The 18088-nt window shown below is 43.7% G+C and overlaps 3 protein-coding genes across 3 annotated transcripts in view; 2 read left to right on the top strand and 1 right to left on the bottom strand.

The window, feature by feature from the left end:
* Positions 1-32: 32 nt before the first annotated feature.
* LOC118093946 (uncharacterized) lies at positions 33-2048 on the bottom strand. The gene is made up of 2 exons (XM_035133811.1): positions 2039-2048; positions 33-1219 (listed from the first exon to the last, which is right to left on the bottom strand). The coding sequence occupies exons 1-2, from the start codon at positions 2046-2048 to the stop codon at positions 33-35; spliced, it is 1197 nt and encodes a 398-aa protein (XP_034989702.1).
* A 1746-nt stretch (positions 2049-3794) lies between these two features.
* On the top strand, positions 3795-12432 carry ZNF639 (zinc finger protein 639). Its single transcript, XM_035134151.2, has 4 exons — positions 3795-3859; positions 9549-9617; positions 10432-10539; positions 10743-12432. The coding sequence occupies exons 2-4, from the start codon at positions 9560-9562 to the stop codon at positions 11891-11893; spliced, it is 1317 nt and encodes a 438-aa protein (XP_034990042.1). The 5' UTR covers positions 3795-3859; positions 9549-9559; the 3' UTR covers positions 11894-12432.
* A 3916-nt stretch (positions 12433-16348) lies between these two features.
* MFN1 (mitofusin 1) overlaps positions 16349-18088 on the top strand; it is a 34111-nt gene continuing 32371 nt past the window's right edge. Inside the window, exon 1 of the mRNA XM_035134153.2 lies at positions 16349-16492. Coding sequence (XP_034990044.1) covers positions 16362-16492 — 131 coding nt within the window. The 5' untranslated portion in view covers positions 16349-16361. The remainder of the gene's footprint in view (positions 16493-18088) is intronic.

Raw genomic sequence — 18088 nt, 5'->3', positions numbered from 1 at the left:
ATGTGAGCAGAGTGTTCATCTGTGGTGCCAATTCAGAACTTTAGAGCTGCTCGTATTGCCTGACATGCTGCTCTCTTCACCTCTAAAGCCCTCTCGGGCTGGCCTGACTGATAGACAGCTACCTGAACTTGAACTTCTGGCTCTGTCCCGTCATGATCTAACAATAAGTCACAGCAGAAGAACCCATCTAGCAAGCACCTCAGCCAGCGCCGTGCCCGGGCCTCTTGTTCTGCATCCAAACCTGGGTCTGGATCCACCTGCACAATGACCCCAACCAGAGCCACTGGGTTATAGTAGATGCAGTTCTTCAGCTTGTGCAGCATTTCGGCCAGTCGATCCAGTTGGTCCCACGACTTTAAGAAAGGGGCTCTGCACAGGAAGAAGATGAGCTGGGAGTAGATTCTTTCTTGTTGCCTGGAGCAGCCATTTTCATTCAGGACCTGGGGTCTCTCGGGCCTTTGGCTGGCTGCTTGGTCGCAGCAGATCACCGAGCTCGTCACATGGAAAGCTGGGATTGGGAACTTTGCAAACACCTCCTGGCGGAAGGTCTCCACCACTGCCTGGCTTTGTAGCTCCCCAAGCAAGTGCACATTGCCTCCCATCATAAACTGGAGAGTCACAAATTCCAGCTCCAGCTTTTCCTCGTGGGGAAGGTCAGATCTGGCAACAACAGCCAAGAGGTCCCTGACTAGTTTTAGACCTGCTTCTTGACCTTGGTTGTCCTGTTCTGCCATCTTCCCTTGCCCTCTTCCCGCTTGGTCTGTGATCTCTTCCCAGGATCTCCCAGCGTGTCTCAAGATCTTCCTATGGGTTCCTGTGGTCCACCCTCTGAATACATCTTGGCTTGCTCTAATTTGCTCAGTATTCCTTTTTGGGGCTTCTGTAGGCTGCTCTATATAATAATCTTCCTGCCCACCCTGAACCTGCTCCTTGATCTTTGGCCTGGCTCCTCCAGCCACACCTGTAACACACTCATGATCCCTGCCAATCTCTTCTGGGATTTCTTGCGGCATAGCTCCATCCAGCTCAGTGCTCTCTTCCTGTGGTTCTCCTTCCTGTTCTAGAATATTCTCCTGTTCACTTTCCTCCAGCTCTGTGAATTGCTCCTGAAGTGTTCCATCCAGCTGCCTGATGTTCTCCTCAGCATCCAACTCCTGCTCTGTTACCTCCTCTTGGATTCCTTCCTCCTGCTCCATTCCCCTTAGCTTCCTTCCTCCCCCTGTTCATTTCCCCAGATCCTCCCAACTCTGCTTTCTTGTTGCCTAGTCCTTAGGCAACCTTGTGTCATAATACACATTGACCTGACTCATTCAGCGCACATTAACATGTGTCACCCGCATTACTATCTCTTGAAGACAACTGCATGATAGTCCAAAAAATATGTTTTCAGACAGAGCATTTTCTGGACCTGTCTGAAAAGAAAGAAATTATGTCCCAGTATAATTGGAGAAATCAAAATAATCACAGGGTGTTTACTCCCATTGGTTGTTCTAGTTGGTTGTGTAAAAGACAGTGGGGGACTTGGGGCTCTCAAATTTCAGCAGTGCTCTGTGGGACACTAAAATTTTGCATCACCAGCCTCTTGTGCTCCATTCTACAGCACTGTTGTGGTGCCCCCTGCAGTGCGGCACCCAGTGCGGCCGAACTGGTCGCGCTACCCTAAAATCGCCTCTGTAAAATATGAAGCCCTAGTAGAGGATAGAGAAACGGGCATTAATGTATTGACAGCTGCCCATATTACAACCTGTCATAATTGGGAAAGATAAGGTCCCCAACGGGACCCAGGTGGCGCTGTGGGTTAAACCACTGAGCCTAGGGCTTGCTGATCAGAAGGTCGGCGGTTCGAATCCCTGCGACGGGGTGAGCTCCCGTTGCTCGGTCCCAGCTCCTGCCAACCTAGCAGTTCGAAAGCACTTCAAAGTGCAAGTAGATAAATAGGTACCGCTACAGCGGGAAGGTAAACGGCGTTTCCATGTTCTGCTCTGGTTTGTTTGTTTGTTTGGTGCATTTGCCAAAAAAGGCTCCCAGAGTGACTTACAGTCCAACATGGCCAAAGTGGAAAGAGGAAAATCTAAACTTGGGCACCAATTTCTAGACTGTTGTTTCTATAGTGACCAGCTGGCACTGTTCTAAGACAGGAGGTACATGATAGAGCTGGATCTCCAACAAAGCTGGTGAAATGAGTCCAACTTCTTATCTCTCCATTGAGTCCGATGGAACGGCTGCCCCCAGGTAACAGTTGAGGGGAGAGAAGGCTTGAGGGAAGTCTGTCACTGCACAGCTGATTAAGTGAGCTCTGCTTTTCAGCTCTCCTACTGCTGGGATTTTAAATACAGGCAACAACCGTTTTGCGCAGGGTTTACGTTCCTGACCCCCACCCCCCACCCCCGGGTTTGTAGAGCACACATAAGTCTGCTCCACCCTCCCCTTTTTCCAAGTTGCTGTGATGTGCGCATGTGCAATCGAAGACATATTGGACAAGCGTAAGACATCGTTGCCTGTATGATAAAATTACACGAACCTCATCAGAGTATGAGAAGGGCAGTAATGTAGTACAGTAGTTGATTTATGGAAAAGTGGAATATGTTCAAAACGCATTGGTGCAACACAGTACAGGAAAATGCAAACATACGCTCTCAACATGTAAGTCACTTAATTTTTTAATATATAAATACACTGATTGGATAAAATGGCAATATTGGAACATATTTGCACTTCTCATCAGATTAAAAATAGGAATGCTAAAAAAACCTTAGAATAAGCAATCATTAAAAAAAATTGATAAAAAAGTAAACATTGATAGAATTAAAGCTATATAGTTTATATAACTATGAATTATGGTGCTGGAGGAGACTCTTGAGAGTCCCATGGACTGCAAGAAGATCAAACCTATCCATTCTTAAGGAAATCAGCCCTGAGTGCTCACTGGAAGGACAGATCCTGAAGCTGAGGCTCCAATACTTTGGCCACCTCATGAGAAGAGAAGACTCCCTGGAAAAGACCTTGATGTTGGGAAAGATTTGAGGGCACAAGGAGAAGGGGACGACAGAGGATGAGATGGTTGGACTGTGTTCTCGAACCTACGAGAATGAGTTTGACCAGGCTGCGGGAGGCAGTGCAAGACAGGAGTGCCTGGCGTGCTATGGTCCATGGGGTCACGAAGAGTCGGACACGACTAAACGACTAAACAACAACAGTTTATATACCTGTACAGAACTCGCTCATACATTTTCATTTTCAGCATGTGGGCAAAACAGGAGCAAATCCGTTAAATGCTTAAAATGAATGCAATTAAAGATCACAGTTAACCCCGCGTGCTGAAAATGAAAGCGTGTAGGCGAGTTCGCATAAAGGTGTGAAGGGGACGTCACCCGCCCTTTCCCACATTTATCAGAACGAGGTGGCGAGAGTCCCGGCGGGTGCCTAGAATGGACTGTACCACTTCGGACCGCAGCTGGGGTGAGGAATTTTTTTTATTTTAAAAAATCTGAACGTAAAAGAATCCACAACAGAGAAACACAAAAACCCTCCCGCCTCTTGATGCAAGCGCGCCTATTTTCACCTGCAAAGAGTTGCTGTGTTGACACAGAGGCGGATTCAAAAACTGCCATCTAAAAATGGTACAGCCCCGCTAACCACCGGCATCCTAGGACACACCTCCCTGCCTGGGTGTGTTAGATCGGCCGGTCTCACCGCGAGGCCCTCAGGGGTCGCGGCGTCGACGCCCGCATGCGCCCAGCTGCGTCGGGGGCGGGGCAACATGGCGCGCGCGCGCTCCGTCCCTCCCCTCCCCACCCCGTCTTCCGTTGCGGCGGCGGCGTCGCGTGTGTGAGGCGCCGCTTGCGGCCTGCTGCTCAAGGTGAGTCCTGTGGCGCGGAAGGCGTGGGGTAGGTGTGGGGAGGGAAGGAAGGTTTCGCCCCCTTTTTCCTCCAGATATCCTCCTGCCACTGGAAGGGGGAGAAGGGAAGAAGGAAATCCCGCTATTATTTCTTCCTCTTCTTCTTCTCCATGGCACGCCACCCCCAAACTCTGAGGCAACTCGAGCTCCTTAATTCTCTTCAGCTTTGTGGGATTGTAGGAGGCTCGTTAGCTCCACACACACTCTAATCATCATCATCATCTTCATCTGCAGGATGGACCCAGGCGTGATTACGTCCATCTGTTTATTCTCTCTTGTCAAGGGGATCCATCCCATTATGAACGTGCCTCTCGCCTTCTGAGGGGGGTAGCCAGTTATTGTAGGGCGGGGGGAAAGCAACGTGTGGCTATGTAAAACCGCCCTGGGATCCTCGACCCAGTTAATCGATGAATGGTAAATGGCAGCAGCGCGCAAGACATCCTAATTCTAAGCCGGGGAGCGATTTAGAAACAGATTTAGGACAGATTAAAAAAAATTCCTCATACTATGAAACTTACTTTCCCAAGAATGACTTTAAGAAGATGAGAGGGTTATCAATGGCCATTGTGGCTGTGCTCTACTGGCACAGTTGGAGGTACCGGTAGCAATGCTTCTGAATATCAGTTGCTGGAAACCAGGGGAGGGGAGAGTGCTTTTGTGCTCACTGTAGTGCTATCTGGTTGGCCGCTGTGAGAACAGGATGCAGACTAGATACGCTGTTGATCTGATCCAGCAGGCTGCTCTTATGTGTTGAACCCACTTGTGCTAAGGAAAAGGAAAGAGGCAGGTTAGAGGATCTACTTTTTACCTCTTCCATTGCCCATCATTTCTGCAGTCTACACACTTCTTAAGGCAGGGACATATGTGTGTGTTTGTGGTGTGTGTGTGTGTAAGTGTAAGAGGAGGCTTTCATAGGGTGGAGGGCTGGCAGTTTTTATTTCTTATACTTATTCCTGGTAGAAATGTACCTTGTGAGAAGACCTGGGATTTGTTTTCTGGGATTTGGGATAGGTTTATTTGGAATAATGGAAGGGCACCCATTCTAGAATCTTTTGGTTCCTTGTAACACTTGCAGGAGGATTCTTGTGCAGCATATATGTCCTCAAAGCATATGAGGTGGAACTGACATGGAGAAAACAACTGTATCTTTTCAGATATCAAGTCATGATTGATGGGCACTTTTTTAAAAAAAAGAAAAAGTTATATCTTACTTTTAAAAAATGCTCCCTGCAAGTAGATATTTAGTTCACTGTGCTAAAACACTTATCCTTGATTTATGTTTTACTTGACAGGAGACTTTTATTTTGAGAAACGTTTAAAAAATAGTTCCCCTCTGGTATTTGAGATGGAATGCTCCATTCCATTTCCTGGGATTCAAACAACGTCATTCTGCTTAATGTGTTGTCCAGATGTGAAGGTATTGATAGCAGTGTTCGAAACTCCCATCCTTTTGGCGCATTTTGTGACGGAATTTCATTCGTGCAAGCAGTTTCTGAGCTCTGGGCGCTGTACTGCACCTAGGACTGGAGAAGAGACCCTCTGAAGAATATTAGGGGGGTGGGCAGGGAAAGGTCTAGACCAGGCATCCCCAAACTGCGGCCCTCCAGATGTTTTGGCCTACAACTCCCATGATTCCTAGCTAAGAGGACCAGTGGTCAGGGATGATGGGAATTGTAGTCCAAAACATCTGGAGGGCCGAAGTCTGGGGATGTCTGGTCTAGACCATGTGAAATCAAACAAAATACTTTTGCTGCAGTTCATTCATTTTCAGCTTTGTATTATTGTTATTAAAAAGTGTGCCTAGACATTCCGTTGTTGCTCTCATAACCTAGGTTTAAGGTGCCATTTAGCTCATAGTTTTCATATCTCAGTTTCTAGCGCTGATTGATGGGGAGGGCAATAGTCACACATACTCCAAAACTGCTCCCCTCCACTGAGAGGGAGCTTTTGGCGAATGGGAGGGAAAACTGCCAAGTCACATTTACAAGTTAAATATAGCATATGGAAATATATCTGTTTTGGGAAAGAAACTAAAATCACAATCCTCAGGAGCAAGTGCTGTTCTTATTTTCTGTTTTCTCAATTCTTTACCGTATATCTCGCATAAAATCAATCTCATTCCCATTCTTTTTAAATGCTGGTGCTTTGTCATTTATAGGTCTGGTTCACACATCAGACTAAGTAAACCATGGCTTAGTATGAATGCATGAGCTCCCAGAGAGAAGAGCCACTCCTCCCCAGTTGTTTTACTGCTGCACTGAGCTAAACCATAGTTTGGACTAGATGATCCTTGGGGTCCCTGCCAACACTACAATTATATGAATTAAACTCCTTTTCGGATTTAACCATAATATTCTTAACAACAAATGCAAAAGAAAGATCAGGAAAAGCAAAATAATCTTTCACTTGACTGATTTACTGCTTGTCCGATATGTGTGCCTCTTGTACGTCTTGCCATTAAATCTTCAACAGGTTTCTTTTAAAAAAGTTCACAAGATATTAAAAAGGTGGCTTGCTCTAATTTAAATAATTTGGTAGGGGAATTTATGAGTACCTGTTTTTGATGAGTATGTATTTCATGTGATCATCATGCCCTTATGACCTACTGTTCATGGAGTGGGGCATGAAATCCAAGTTCGGTCAGCCATTAAGTACGGTAGATGGAAAATTACTTTCTTTTGCATAAACCTATTTGGTTGGCACACATTATTCTTAAATCAGTATTTTAATTGAGTGTTACTGCAGTCGTAGAAGAGGTACAAGCTGGAAGGAATAGAAAGCCAGCCAGAGCACAAAGATTTGCCCATTTTCACATACTGCTTACATAGTTTCAAATTTATCTTCTCAACCATGACTGTTGCTCTGTAATGAAAACTTGTTCTTTTAAAGATAAAACTGAATTTTCAGAAATTCAGACTGTGAGACAAAGGAGTCTTGGCCTAACTCTTGCAGTAGGCCCTGATCCCTGAACTTGGTGACCTAGGACCCTTTTGAAGAACACTCTCCTTCATGTCTCTCTAGGCAACAGGACAGAGAGCTCTTACAGAGACTCTGTGCTCCAGAATGCATCCCTTGCTTTCAATTAAATAACCTCCAGCTGACTGGTTATTTCTGGGTTTGCCAGAGGCAACACTCTTGCAACTGTATTGTCTCACAGAAATTCTTCCAGTCAGCCAAAGGTCAGACATTTGAGCTGGAATGGTGCATGAGGCCATATGGGTCAACTAGTACTTGATCAGGAAGCCTGTGTCTATAAGTAGTTTCAGAGTACATTGAGTATATTGGGAAAGATCCAAGAATATGTACGGTAGGTTTTTTTCTCCAGGGACAGCCCCTAGTGAGCATTGCAATCCAGATGTGCATGCTACAACCCACCCACCCCTTTTGCTGATCCAGTGCTGCACTGTGTCAACATTGTCAATTGATGAGGAGCCAGTGCATATCTCTACAGCAACACAAGTTTTCAAAGTTAATCCCCAAATTAATTTTGTCTGGTCCTAATTCTCGGTTAATGCCTTATGCTGATGACTAATGTGAATATGATTATAGCTGAAGTTCAGGGAATAATACTTTGGGTGGAGCAATGCCACATTTCAAAAAATACGTATCATCAACTACATTGGCTTAAGAGTTACGGCAGACACATCGAGATATGCTTTCTGTTTTCAATTTTTAAAAATGTTGAATAGTGCACACCTGGTTATTTAGGACTTCAGGCATGGTAAAGTCAAGAGCAGGATTAGTAATTTGAAAATCTTACTAGTACTGACTTCCCTAAGACCACCTAGTGACTTGTTGGCAGGGGTGATATTTAAAACAGGCACTTTGTGAATCACTTGATCTCATAGTTTCTATACAACACCAGCTTGCATGTCACATAAGAGAGCCTACTCCTTACAGATTATCTCTCTGACTGAACAGAAATTCCCTGTTGAAAATATTTCCATCTTTGAGAATATCCTAATTTGACTCTTGGCTCTTTTTGTGAACTACGTTGTGTTCACCTGCTGTTAAAGTTATTCTCCAGTGAACTTACACTCATTCACAAAGTGCCCTGGTAACATTTCTAATTTGTGAACTGGGAATGTGAAATGCATTTTTGTCTGCTGTAGTAGAAACTTAGTTTCTAAGAAGCCGCAAGCACCCGCAAGTAACCCATTCTGGTACTTCTGGGTTGCCACAAAACATAACACAAAAAGACGCAACATGAAGCGGACGCAACACGAGTTATGACTGTAAAGCCAGCAGTTACCCACTCCTGGTGTGTATTATACAAGGCAGCACCTCTTCTTTAAATCTCTGCCTATATGACTGATTAATATTTCAAAGCAAGGAGATTCTAGTCCTCAAATTGTTGTTAATTAATTCATTGGTCTCCTTCCACATGTGTCTCAAGGTAATTTACAAACAGATCATAAGAATAGTTTGCGCTTTGCATAGTTCCTCTAATCTGATTAGGTTTCTTTTGATGCTTGCTTTATTTCTTCCTCCAGATGTTTCCTCTGTTGTAAGAAGTTGTATAGTTGACAGTTCTTCAGCTTCTAATGAAGAGTTTGTCTCATAAGTTGGAAGACCCAGTTCTTTTCCTCACATTTTATTATGTAAACCCAGGGAAGAACATATCTAATATCTAATTAAGACCAATTTGAAAATAACACAAGAATAGACCCTTGGTTGTAAAATGACATTCAGCAGTTTTTCAAAGGGGGAAATGGTGAGAGAACTGCCTCATCTTTTTCTGTCCAGTCATATTACTTTCAATTCCAAAGGTGAGATTAAAATTGTTTGACATTGCAATGAAAGTTTCATTTCTTTTCCTTCAGGGGAGGGCAGCATCAATGACAAACATGCATTTTGACTAGCTACAAAACTAGGCAAAATGTGTTGGTCCCTGAGAAAGGAAATCCTTCAACAGCAAAGCAGCCACAGTGGATTCATAACTATGTTCCCCTGTTGTTCTTCTGACGTTGATACATAGATAGTATCCTCACCAGTGTTTTCAAATAGCACATTAAGTGCTGCTGGCCCAAGATCTCTCAGTCTGGCTTCAAGCAATTTCCCCCTCCCTCACACGGCAGTTGTGTGCAACACAGCCCACACGGTTCAGGACGGGGGCCCAACCCTATGGAGAGTGTTTTTTCAAGGGAGGAAGAGAAGAGAAAGATTGGTTATGAAAGTTGCCTTGCTTGTGCAACTAGTGGATAAAACTTTTTATTTTCATTGCTAAGCTAAACTACACTAATGCCCAATATGGGCACCTACATATAATAAAGGCGTGCAACAAGGAATACCCAACATTGCAGATAAATTACATAAAAAATCAATTGCAGCAATCTAACACCTACAAACCAGCACAAACTAATCTAAATAGATGGACCTTTCACCCTGAAAAATCCTGTTGTGACTGACAGGTGTCACAAAGTCTTCCAGTGACAAACAATGTCTAGTTTTTGGAATAATTTGTTACTTAGAGCCTTAAGACTTGGCAAATATCATCTTGCTGATCACGTTGATACACAGCAGGGGTGGTTAAATTATTGACTTGTGTTGTGCGTATATATTTTCCCGTCTAACTAACTGTAAAGGAGCTTATCAAGTTTATCATTTTTCTTTCTGTTCTTTCTGTTCTTTTTTATTTCAATTTGTTTAGACTGAAGCAAAATGAATGAACATCCAAAGAAGAGGAAAAGGAAGACTCTACACCCCTCACGCTATTCAGGTAGATCAATATGTTTATCTATTCCATTTACAGAAAGCTATTAGTTATCTTTTGAACAAAGCTACAAAGCTAAACAGTTACAAGATACATTTTGAAATGGGTGGGTAAAGAAAAGTGTATTTTTTCAAAACTAAGCATCAACTAGGACATATATCTTTCCCTATTCCCGCTTATTTAAAATGTACCAGTTTATTGAATCTGCAAAGCATGTGTTTATGCATATAATATATGTAGTTATAATGTTGTACGTTCAGTATAAAAGCTGCAAACCTTTATGGTTCTCGATTACAGTATGACTGAAATAGAAGTTTGTCCAGAAACTACAGTGCTGTGTACAACACACAGTAATGCTCATTGGTGTCTGCAGTAGCACCACTGCTGTCACCATGGTATCAAATAAGGAGCAAAAGGATTTCTGTCCACTGTGTTAGCATTGTTGCTTCTAAGAGAAATATGCTAAATAATAATTTATTGTCTAGGCTATTCTGAGAAAAGGCAAGGTGATGGATTGAGGATTCAGAGCCCTCTGTCCTATAAAGCCATAACTGCCACCGAAATACCATCCATTTACAGTATTTCTGGATTCCTTTGTTAACCTTGTTAATTTATTTACTGCAGGGAACTGAGCATAAGAACACAATGTCCTTGATACTGTCATACTTTGGAAATAAACATTGCTATATAAGTTCTAAATACTGTTTTCAGCATTGGTCATCAGTGCAAAGTATATCAGTTGTAGTTTCTGTACATTGCATCAGAAAGCAGCAAAAAAAGTGTGTCAAGCTAATGCTTGCTTTTCCTTCTAACTGTCTAGATTCTTCAGGCGTCCCAAAATACATAGACAATAGTGGCATATTTTCTGACCACTGCTACAGTGTGTGTTCTATGAAACAGCTAGACTTGAAGGTTTCTGATAATCGAGGTAAGGTTTAGCATCTTGCTTTTTAATTCACATATGTGATCTCCTTGTCCATAACTCAGTAGAACTTGGATTGGTCTAGTACAAAGCTAATATTTCTATCCATTGTACTTTGATACATTTTTGTCAGGCACATTAAAATGGCAAAAGAAAAAAAACTGTGCATCTGATTTTCATCTTGCATATCTTTTATACCCTTTTTGCAGATAAACCTGCCAATAATGGAATTTTTAAAGACACATGCGAGTCTCCTATCTTCAATGACAGCTTAACTGAAGAAGAGAAACCACTGGATATTCAGACTGTAGAAATTTCTACTACTGAAGTCCAGGCTGTTGAAGTTCATGACATAGAAACTCAAACTATTTCCCCGGAGAAGTTTGAAGCGGAGGAAGCTGAGGAAATCCCAGTTGAAACCTGCAAAGTGCTTGAGAAAAACCCTCCTTTGAATGTTACCATTCAGCCAAAATGGCCTCTCTTACGGGCCAACAGCAGTGGCTTATACAAATGTGAGCGTTGCGCATTTAACAGCAAGTACTTTTCAGATTTGAAGCAGCATCTTGTCCTGAAGCACAAGGCATGTCCTGAGGGCCACATCTGCCGGGTATGTAAAGAAACGTTCTCCTCTAAAAAAGTGCTTATTGAACACTTAAAAATCCATGAGGAAGATCCCTACATTTGCAAATACTGTGACTACAAAACGGTAATGTTTGAGAACTTGAGCCAGCACATAGCAGACACACACTTCAGCGACCACCTTTACTGGTGTGAGCAATGCGACGTCCAGTTCTCCTCCAGCAGTGAGCTGTACCTCCATTTCCAGGAGCACAGCTGTGATGAACAGTACCTGTGCCAGTTTTGTGAACATGAGACGAGTGACCCCGAGGACTTGCACAGCCATGTGGTGAATGAGCATGCAGGCCGGCTGATTGAGCTGAGCGACAGCTACCACAGCAGGCAGCAGCAAGGCCAGTACAGCCTGGTCAACAAAATCAGCTTTGACAAATGCAAGAACTTCTTTGTGTGCCAAGTATGTGGCTTCCGCAGCAGGCTTCATACCAATGTCAACCGGCATGTGGCAATTGAGCACACCAAAATATTCCCCCATGTTTGTGATGACTGCGGGAAGGGCTTTTCAGGCATGCTGGAATATTGCAAACATTTGAACACTCATATGTCAGAAGGGATTTATTTGTGTCAATATTGTGAATATTCAACAGGGCAGATTGGAGACCTCAAAATTCACTTGGACTTCAGGCATTCGGCTGAATTGCCTCACAAGTGCACTGATTGCTTGATGAGATTTGGAAATGAAAAAGACCTTTTAAGCCATCTTCAAATTCATGAAATCGCTTGATTGTTGTTGTTGTTGTTGTTGTTGTTGTGTGTGTGTCCCTGTGCCCCATCTAGCTCAGAATATTAGAATTTAAACATGTTTTCCACATATGCTGTCCTTGAATGAACTTCAAATGAATCTACTCCTAAGTCACTAGGAAAGAATCACTATAGGCAGAGGCCTACTTGTGATGTAGCCCTACTTGTGTTCAGTAATAAACCCTGGCTTTAATGGAACCCAGGGTTTTGAATTCGCAGCCTTGTAGGGTGAGCTGGCTGCAGACCCAACCCACCAGCTTTCTTTACACACACTATGCAGATTGTTCAAGAAACATTCAGTGAATTTTCAAGCAGTACAATCAGTGACTTCATCTCTGCATTTTTGGGTCTCCTGACCAGGATTTCTGCAGGTAGAAAATAAGCACATTAGCGAAAACAGCTGTTGAGTTGGAGTGGGAGGGGGAAGTTGTGTGTGTCAGTGAACCTGTTAATGCATAATAGCATGTGCAGTTGGTGTATGAAGATAACATAGTATAAAGTTGTTTTGTACCTGGGGGGGGGGGGACAAAAATAAATACTCAGATATGTGTATGTCATTTGTGTTCCGTACTATTATCATCAAGCGGCAGGTAGAGATGAGTAGATTCATATAGGACGCCACAAAAAGTTCCACTTTGTGAGCAGAGAATATTATTTATATGATTGAAAAACTGTCCCTTAAAATCTGGCAAGGGGAAGATTTAAGGCAGGCATCCCCAAACTGCGGCCCTTCAGATGTTTTAGCCTACAACTCCCATGATCCCTAGCTAAGAGGACCAGTGGTCAGGGATGATGGGAATTGTAGTCCAAAACATCTGGAGGGGCGATTTGGGGATGCCTGATGGCATGAATATCTACCAGTATCTAGAGGGGGATCTGCTCATAACAGTACTGTATAGGCATTAAGTGGCAATATCTGTGTTTGAACCAAAATGGTCTCACATTGAGATCAGGAGAAAATGTAGAAGTACTGAAGTTGAGAGCTGACTTGAAAGTTTGCTCTTGTTCTGGACACTATGTAGATGTCAGTAAATTGGAAAAACAGAAACAGCTTCTACGCAAGTCCTCCATTTGCCACTTTCATGTTTCATCTCCTTGTTCTGCTACCATCACTTCCAAGTGGGAGTCATACACATATGGCTGTGTCTCGCACCAGTGATGTGGGATAGCAGATTTTCCAGTGCTTTATTTTTCTGTGGAAAACCTGTTCCATGCCACTTGCAAATAAATATTATGTAAGCCCCAGTACAGTGTGGTGGAGGGGAAGTTGTTCTGTTGGGCATCTCCTTAGCACTACTTTAAATACGACCAATATACAATTACAGTGGTGCCTCGCTAGACAAAATTAATTCGTTCCACGGGTCTTTTCTTATAGCGAAAAATTCGTCTAGCGAATCCCATAGGAATGCTTTGAATTTTTTTTTCCCATAGGAACGCATTAATTGAATTTCAATGCATTCCTATGGGAAACCGCGATTCGCTAGACGAATTTTTCGTAAAACGCTTTCGTCTAGCGAGGTAACCTCCACTCGAAAAATCCTTTCGTTAAGCGGAAATTTCGTTAAGCAGGGCATTCGTTAAGCGAGGCACCACTGTACAGGCTGTCTGGAAGCCTCTATAAATACATAACATGGTAAAAAGGACTATAAAACTAAGTTCTTTTCTGTAGTCAAGACCTTCAACGAGTGTACTGAGTTTGACTAATGTGGATGCAACCTAAAACAACCGTCTCAAAAGCCATCACATTAGCAAATGAAACCAGTAGATAATGCAAGTGTAAAAGTAGATAGCAAAAAAATAACAATTTAATTGTGTTAATGATTTGATTGTTTCTTTGATTGTCCCTGAATCTTCCCACCACACTTGCCATCCTCTCCTGCCATACCCTTTGAGAAACCCTGATGTAGGGGGGTCTTCCACACTGATCTTGGGGAAGTGAAATTATGCATGCCTCAAAAAAGGTGCTGTGTATATGAAAAGTAGATATATATGCACATGGAGGGGTTAGTTAAGAGGGTTGAAAAAATTAAATTCTCAGTAAAATTGCTTTCTGGAAGCAAAGGAAGTGTTTCCTGCTGCTTGAGGAAGTGCTCTGGGACCATAAACCATTAAAGTGCAATGTAGCTCTTTGAATTCTGGACCTACCATGATAAGACTGATGAAAACACCATGTATCTAGTGTTCGAAACTCCCATTGTTCCAGGCGCATTTTGTGACGGAATTTCATTAGCGCGAGCAGTTTCTGATCCCTGGGCGCAGTACTGCACCTAAGATTTCATATTAAAACTGCAGAGTGGAAGGAAAGGACCTTTTTCTGCCTCCCCACTTCCAGGTACTCTGAAGACTGGAGAAGAGACCCTCTTGAGAATATTAGGGCGTGGACAGGAGAAGGACTATACTATGTGAAAAACGAACATAATATTTTAGCTGCAGTTCATTCATTTCCAGCTTTGTATTCTTCCATGACATTCCGTTGTTGTGCACATAACCTAGGTTTAAAGTGCCATTTAGCTTCTAGCTTTCATATTTGTTTGTAACAGCATGTATCACCATGGGAGTTGCTGTGAATTTCTATTGTCTTAAATTATTCAGGTTTATTATGTGACCTATAAATGTTTTATATACCCAAGCTAAAATCTATAAAATTATATCCACTACGCTATTGTACCAGCAAGCTTCCAAGTGGCACAGTTTGTCACTGGCAGAAACTATTCTGCTCTGCTCTGCTCTGCTCAGCTCAGTTGCTTGCTATCCTAGCAGTGTAAAGCTATGCATGCCTATGCAGAAGGAAATTCCATTGAGCACAATGGGACTTACTTGGGAGTCAGTGTTTAAAGTAGTGTTTAAATTATAGTGCCTATCAGCCCTTTTCTCCCTTTCCTGACCTGGGAGCAGCCATTCCATCAGGCACTTTGTGCCCCAAGAATTGAGCCAGCTGGTCATTATAAGAGCAACTTAGTGGCTGGGTTTGATTCTTCCCTTTGTATACTTTTTCCTGCACGTGCCATGTTTTTCTTATATCATAACCCTGCAGGCAGGGACTGTCTTCTTTTGATCATATGTGAACCACTGAGGGAGCTGAAGAGCAGGGTACAAATGCTCCAAATAGTTCACATTTCACATTTATCGGGTCTTTGCTGCAACATATTTTTAAACACTAAGCAATGGAGATGCCCTTGAAGAATGCAGATTGTTAGGCTGCAATCCTATACATCGTTAACCTGCAAGTAAGTCCCATCAAACTCTGAAGGACTTCTGGCATTGCACTGTTAAGCACCTAATCTAGAGTAGTGGCTAACCATGCCATCAAGTGTCTGCTCAGAAGTAAGTCCTGTTGAGTTCAAGGGGACTTACTCTCAGGTTAAGTGTGCATAGAGGACTGCAGCCTTAGGGCAGCTGTTGCCGGTGTGGTGCCCTCCAATTGTTTGGGACTATTAAGTCCCACCAGCATGTGGCACAATACATTACTAAGTCATTAAGGCTCCAGAAGACTGTTGTTTTTCTGCTGAGCAAACAGGCACAAGACTATTCGCATGAAGGCTGAAATCTTATCTCAGGGTTATGGGTTTGATCCCCACATTGGGCAAAAGATACCTGCATTGCAGGGGGTTGGAGCAGATGACCCTCGTGGTCCCTTCCAACTCTACAATTCTATGATTGCATGAGTGTGTTTTGGAGGGGAATCTCTGTTGTTGTTTAGCCGTGTCCGACTCTTCGTGACCCCATGGACCAGAGCACGTCAGGCACTCCTGTCTTCCACTGCCTCCCGCAGTTTGGTCAAACTCATGTTGGTAGTTTCGAGAACACTGTCCAACCAACCATCTTGTCCTCTGTCATTCCCTTCTCCTTGTGCCCTCAATCTTTCCCAACATCAGGGTCCTTTCCAGAGAGTCTTCTCATGAGGTGGCCAAAGTATTGGAGCCTCAGCTTCACGATCTGTCCTTGCAGTGAGCACTCGGGGCTGATTTCCTTCAGAATGGATAGGTTTGATCTTCTTGCAGTCCATGGGACTCTCAAGAGTCTCCTCCAGCACCATAATTCAAAAGCATCAATTCTTCGGAGATCAGCCTTCTTTATGGTCCAGCTCTCACTTTAACGGGGAATCTCTATGCCTTACTAAACCAGTGTGGTACAGGGGTTAGATTGCTGGACTAGAACCTGGGAAACCAGGGTTCAAATCCCCACACTCAGCCAGGAAACTCAACATATAAATAAAACAAACAACGAAGCCTTTGTCTGGCGGTCGACTTGCACCTCTGCTCCCTCGACCACTTCCGCTCTTTCCTATCTCTATGCAACGAGCCCGGGCTGAACCGAAAGGCTTTCCAACGTTCGCAGGGAAGAGAAGGCGTGGTGGTGGGAGGGGGTAAAGGCGGAGTTAACCGAGGCGCACGCGCAGGGGAGCCTTTGACGCGGGCTGGCCCCGTTGCCCTGACCAGCGATCAGCGTGGATGGTGGGAGGAAGGCGCTCGAGAGGCGACGGAAGTGATACCTGCCTCCTCTTGGTTGGGCGAGAGCGAGGGGCGGAAGACGCCGGCGAGGCTGAGCGCGGGAGGGGGGCGAGCCCTGCTCCAGTTGCCAGGTAAAAGGAGCGCGCGGGGGGGGGGGGGCAAGTGACCTTTGGGCTTTTTTTGGGGGGGGGGTTGACATTTTGTCCCCCATTTGATTTGCTGGGCTTGTTCTATGAGGTTTTGCTTCAGGCTGGAGGGGGCTTCGAGGTGGCTTATGTAATGCCAAACTGAACTTGGTCCTAGGCATTGGGCTACTGACCTCCTCTGACACGTTTCTTAACATTTATTTATTATTGCATTGAGTTATTTCTTCCTTTAAAAAAAAGTAGCTGTTGTAAATCTTCTAGCTGTGGGACAGGCAGATCGGTCGCCGCAAGTCAAGACACTTGCTCCTGGGGTGCCCTACACACACACACACACACACACAGAGAGAGAGAGAGAGAGAGAGAGAGAGAGAGAGAGAGAGAGAATTGGGTGCAACAGACAAATTAAAAGGGGCTTGTGCTGTGGTCGGCTTGGAGCAAACGCAAAGGGTTTGGCAAAGCACGTTGGACGCAGCTGCCAAGCCCCTCTCCTTCCTCTTCCTTTCCCCCCTAATCTCTCCTTGGGAATCTTTTTTTAAGGAAAGGTCAGCTGCGAACATTGTTGTTGTTGTTATTCCTGCCAGCTTGGAATCCTGGCTCAGAAGACTGCAGCTCAAACAGGATCAAGTTGGGCCCCACCAACTCAGTTCTAAGTCTTTCAGGGACCTTGTTTCAGCAAAAACACCTATAAAGACTCTCAGGCTGAAATAAGCAAAAAAGTTTCGATGGGAGAGTCCAGCCTGAAGCTGCCAACTTGGAATTAATAGGAAAATTTGACACTTACAAACTCTGGCTTAGTGGTGATTTCATTTCACTTTTAAATTGTATACCCTACCATGTTTCTGTATTACAATACACAAGGGCGATTGGGGATTGGCTAGCTCCCTCTTTGAGTTTGAGTTATCTTTCTCTTTGTCAGTTCATTCCCAGGTAGAAGTGTTTAGTGTCTCCTCTGGTTGGATCTTTTATAGTTTTTCTGGATCTCATTTTAAGTCACACTTTGAATATGTGGTGTATCTTGCATTGTGGGGGAGAGGGTTTCTGTCATGCTTCGGACACATGCACACTGACTTGCCAACTGAAGAATCTGAAGAAGTGTGCATGCACACGAAAGCTCATACCAAAATAAAAACTTAGTTGGTCTTTAAGGTGCTACTGAAGGAATTTTTTTATTTTGCCAACTGAGGTTAGGGCTTCATAGAATCGTAGAGTTGGAAGGGACCCCAAGGGTCATCTCGTCCAACCCCCTGCAATGCAGGAATATGCATCTGTCCCAAACGGGGATCGTGTAACCCTTCACTGCAGAACTAAGGTGGTATTCAACTAAGCTTTACTCAGAGTAGACCCAAATTAAAAAGGTTTTCAAAAAGTAAAAAAAAATCCTTTAGAATAGATCTATCGCCAATATTGCATTGGAGGGTATGGTTCCTGGCCCATTAAGACTTGTGTTTCCAATAAATGTATTGTTGAAGATTCCACAGAGCTCTCTGCTGTTTGAGGTGTATTCATTATGCAGAATAGAAAGTTTAAGTCAGTTGAGGCAATGTAATCAGGGAATTGGTTGACTTCAAGGAAAGTGATATA

Source organism: Zootoca vivipara, chromosome 5, assembly GCF_963506605.1.
Source record: "Zootoca vivipara chromosome 5, rZooViv1.1, whole genome shotgun sequence".
NCBI classification, from domain to species: Eukaryota; Metazoa; Chordata; class Lepidosauria; order Squamata; family Lacertidae; genus Zootoca; species Zootoca vivipara.
Note: the sequence above shows the minus strand (reverse complement) of the source record. Positions and strands in the feature narration are given on the sequence as shown.

Coding starts and splice junctions, on each gene's coding strand:
- ZNF639 (XM_035134151.2), top strand. CDS start 9,560: ATGAATGAACATCCAAAGAAGAGGAAAAGGAAGACTCTACACCCCTCA. Junction 9,618..10,431: donor ACACCCCTCACGCTATTCAG/GTAGATCAATAT, acceptor CTAACTGTCTAG/ATTCTTCAGGCGTCCCAAAA. Junction 10,540..10,742: donor GAAGGTTTCTGATAATCGAG/GTAAGGTTTAGC, acceptor CCCTTTTTGCAG/ATAAACCTGCCAATAATGGA.